Here is a 4,282-nt window from a genome sequence, read left to right as displayed (position 1 = left end):
ATTATTTGTATAATTTGTAGTTATTTGTAATTTCTGTAGCTCTGAAAGCACTTAAGGAAAAAGTTAAAAATAAAATGCATACACAGAACCATATATCCAACATGACATCTCTTCTTGGATATCACAAAGACACTTCGAACTCAAGTCCAAAAAGAAATGGACACCTAGTCTTCCCCTTCCCCACCCTTCCAACCCTTCTTCCAAAATTCTGTATCTTAGGGAATAAATGCCATCCATCTTGATGCACAAAGCTGATAATTATCCTTCATACTTTCCCTCCCATAATTAGCCCATCACCACACCCTATGGGTTTTACCCTCCTAATGTATACCTTGTACCCACAATTTCTTTCCATCTCCACCTCCACCATCACCACGGTCCAAGACATCAACATTCTCACCTAGACTGCTACACCAGCCTCCAAACTGGTCTTCCTGCTTGTGCCGTTACCTCCTTTACGGTTCTCACACTGAAGCCAAGGAGCTTTGCAAAATACAGATTTAAAGATAGCTAAATGCAATGCATGATCCTTGATTGACTTTCAAAAAATAAAGGCACTAATGAGACAACCGGGGAGATTTGAATATCAACTGTATATTAGATAACAGTATTGAACAAATGTTAAATGTCTTAGGTGCAGTAATGGTATTGTGGTTATATAGAAAAATGTCCTTGTCTCAGAATATATATGCTTAAGTATACAGCAGTGATCCACGTGATTATACTGGTAAGAATACTGGAGTGGGTTGCCACTTCCTACTTCAGGGTAGCTTCCCCAGCCAGGGATCGATCTACAAGAGCTATTGGCAATAAAATGGATCAATCCCCATTGCGCAGGAATTCTCGTTTTCTTCACAACTTCTCAGGTTCAGAACCTCCTAGGACCCCAAGAGGGTCTTCTCCAGCTGCTCAGCGGTAAAAGAATCTGCCTGTGCTGTGATGCATAAGACTCAGGAAACCTGGATCTTCCCTATAAGCTCAGATGATAAATAATCTGCCTGCAATGTAGGAGACCTGGATTCGATTCCTGGATCAGGAAGATCCCCTGGAGAAGGGCATGGCAACCCGCTCCAATAGTCTAGCCTGGAGAATCCCATGGACTGAGGAATTTGGCGGGCTACAGTCTCCTTAGGGACGCAGAGTCGCAAAGACACCACAAAAGTGACTGAGCAGGCACGCACGCACGACCTCAAGAGACAAGCAGAGACTACAGTTCCCGTGAGCCCTCACCTGGCTGGTCTATCGCGTAGCGAGGACTCCATTTCCCAGAGTGCCTCTGGACGCGAGAGCTGCATTCGCCCGGCTTGTTAAGAGTTCCGTCCCAGAGGGGGAACTGCGGTAGCCAAGCCTGAGTGCGAGGTAGAAAGGGTCCAGTTTGGGCTTCAGGGAGGGGGCACAGGGACAGTGGCTCAACCAAAAGCCCGGAGTTGCATATACCCTACTCTTGGAACCTCCAGCTCATTGTTTGCGAATCCCCTTAGAAGCGCGGGCTCTCTCTAATCATCGCCGCCCTTCAGCTGCTCTCGGCGGAGGGCACAATCCCCCACGTCACACAGAGGAAAGGGGCAGTGCCTCGCATCTCACTGTCTGTCGTCCAGACGGGCTCCCAGGGTGGACGCTGGCCGGAGGCGGGGGCTGGGGTGGTTGAGACTCTGGTAGTAAGAGCGAGGTCCTGACCCTCACTGCCCCCGTCTTTGTCTCTTCCGTAGCCGATGCTGAGTGGGCAGCTGGTCGTACGCCTGTTCTCCATGGCCAGCCGTGTCTGTATGTACCGGGGCAGCGCGGGATCAGGGGTCATCGGTCCCGTCGAGGCTGCCATTCGCACGAAGTTGGAGCAGGCCCTGAACCCCGAAGTGCTGGAGCTGCGTAATGAGAGCGGCGGCCACGCGGTCCCACCGGGCAGTGAGACCCATTTCCGCGTGGCGGTGGTGAGCTCTCGCTTTGAGGGACTGAGCCCCCTACAAAGGCATCGGCTGGTCCATGCGGCGCTGTCAGAAGAGCTGGCTGGGCCAGTCCACGCCCTGGCAATACAGGCGCGGACCCCCGCCCAGTGGAGGGAGAACCCTCAACTGGACACAAGCCCCCCCTGCCTAGGTGGGAGCAAGAAAAGTCGAACCTAACCCTGGACCTGGAGAGAGGGAGGACCAGGATTCAAACGCGTTGCGTGAGAATAAACTACTGGGGCTTTCTTCCATTTAATACAGTCTGCTATTTGTTGGAAACGAGTAATGTAATATGTCTATTTAACTGGCATATGCGTATTCTCAGGAGAGAGTAATTCATTTCACATTAAGGTTAAGCTAAGGAGGGCAGACAAAAGCTGCCCTGTTGTTTCATTTTAAATTGTGATTAAGGAATCGCCCGACTTTATATAAGTTACTAGTAATCCTGTACGTTAAAAGAGAAATTATCATATGAGGTGAATTGCAGTGGTGTTAATGGCTTGCTGTCAGTGCTACAGATGTTCTTCAGAAAAGAAAGATACTTGAAGCCTAGGCATAGTCAGAAAGAGCTTCGTTAAGCCAGAAAAGAGAGGAAAGTTGTTGCCAACAGGGAAAAGAGCCCAAGCAAGGGCAAAGAAGCTGGACTGGGCAGTGTTATTGGACAAAACAGCAGTTACGGATGCATTTGAACTTCAGACTTGGGGGATGTTTGGCTTTCTAACAACCTATCCATTTCCAAAAGGATTTGCATTTCTTGTGAGGAAAAAAAAAATCTTTAAAAAACAAGCACCAAAGCAGTGAAAAGATCATAACCTAGGAAATGAGTCTAGAAGCTGGAGAAAACTTTACATAGCCCTTTTTCTTATGAGCCTTCCAAACGTTGTCATAATTCTGAGGGGAACAAGTAATGTCTAGAGAAGCAATTTTCTGATGATCTCTGTGTGGGGATGGAACTTGGTACAGAAAAGACTTGGTTAACATTTATCCACTATTTCCGGCTAAAGAGTTTAGACTGCATCTGGTTAGACAGTAGGGAGTCATCATTGAAGAGTTTTGAGAAAAGGATGGCAAAGAGCATTTTGGGGCAGTGATGTTAGTGGGTTGTCATAGGAAATTGGAGGTATGGAGAGTAACCAAATGGTGAAGGCAGAACTTTGGCTGAGAGCTTAGCTGTTGAAATGGAAAAGGAGGAGTTGATTTGAGAGCTATTATTTTTAAAAAGTCAAAAGGATTTGATTAGAACTGAAATGGACTAGTGAGAAGGGGAGTCAGTGGTAACCCTCAGTGAGAAGGGGAGTCAATGGTAACCCTCAGGCAGGGTTTTTAGATTTCCTCACAGATAAGAATTCCCAAGGGAGCTTGTTTAAAATATGGATTCTAGGTCACCTCTTTTCCAAAAAAAGGATTCTGAATCCACAAGTCAAGAATGGAATCTGGAATCTATATTTTAAAAAAAACACACACACAAAAGGATTTGGAGTGAAGTTGGTTCTACTTTCAAGAAATATCACTCCCAAGTTAATTGTTTTCATTTGCGGAGTTTTTAGATTTTTTAAATTTGTTTTTGTAAATATTATTTTATTATGGCAAAACTTAATATGAGATGTGTATGATACATTATCACTGACAAGTACAACGTCATACAGCAGATCTTGAGTTTAATCATCTTGCTCAGCTGAAACTTAAGGCCTGTTGATAATTCCCTACGTCCCTCTCCCCACCCCACCCCTGCCCCAGCAGCCAACATCCCACTGATTCTATTCAGCTGTTATAGATAACTCATATAAGTAGAATCGTGCATATTTATCTTTCTGTGACTGGCTTATTTCACGTAACATAACGTCCTCATGGTTTATCACAGCGGAATTTCCTTTTTTTAAGGCTGGCAAGTATTGCATTGTATGTATATATTAATTTTTCTTCATCCAGGCATTTGTCAATGAACATTCAGGTTGTTTCTACATCTTCGCTAATTGTGATAATGCTGCAATGAACATGAGAGTGCTAAAACTTCTCCAGGATCCTGATTTCAGTTCTTTTGGGTAAATACCCAGAAGTGGGATTGCTGGATCATATGGTAGTTCTATTTTTAATTTTGAGAAACTTCCATATTTTCCAGAGTGGTTGCACCATTTTGTATTCCTACCAACAGTGTGCAGGGGTTCCACTATCTCCCCATCTTCATCAATACTTTATATAAATATATATATATATATATATATATATATATATATTATTTGGAGGCTTCTCTGTTGGCTCAGAGGGTAAAGCATCTGCCTGCAATCCTGGAGACCCAGGTTCAATCCCTGGGTTGGGAAGATCCCCTGGTGAAGGAAATG

The 4,282-nt window shown here is 44.9% G+C and overlaps 1 protein-coding gene across 1 annotated transcript; it reads left to right on the top strand.

Moving 5' to 3' along the window:
• The first annotated feature begins 1,255 nt into the window (after window positions 1-1,255).
• Window positions 1,256-2,225, top strand: BOLA1 (bolA family member 1). The gene is made up of 2 exons (XM_061120937.1): window positions 1,256-1,359; window positions 1,710-2,225. Exon 2 carries the CDS (start codon window positions 1,713-1,715, stop codon window positions 2,118-2,120), a length of 408 nt encoding a protein of 135 aa, XP_060976920.1. The 5' UTR covers window positions 1,256-1,359; window positions 1,710-1,712; the 3' UTR covers window positions 2,121-2,225.
• The last annotated feature ends 2,057 nt before the right edge of the window (window positions 2,226-4,282 follow it).

Source organism: Dama dama, chromosome 20 (genome assembly GCF_033118175.1).
Source record: "Dama dama isolate Ldn47 chromosome 20, ASM3311817v1, whole genome shotgun sequence".
Taxonomy (NCBI): Eukaryota; Metazoa; Chordata; class Mammalia; order Artiodactyla; family Cervidae; genus Dama; species Dama dama.
The sequence above is the reverse complement of the archived record's forward strand: the minus strand, read 5'-3'. Positions and strand labels throughout refer to the sequence as shown.

Excerpts from the sequence above, each read along its gene's own strand:
- BOLA1 (XM_061120937.1), top strand. The coding sequence starts at position 1,713 with ATGCTGAGTGGGCAGCTGGTCGTACGCCTGTTCTCCATGGCCAGCCGT.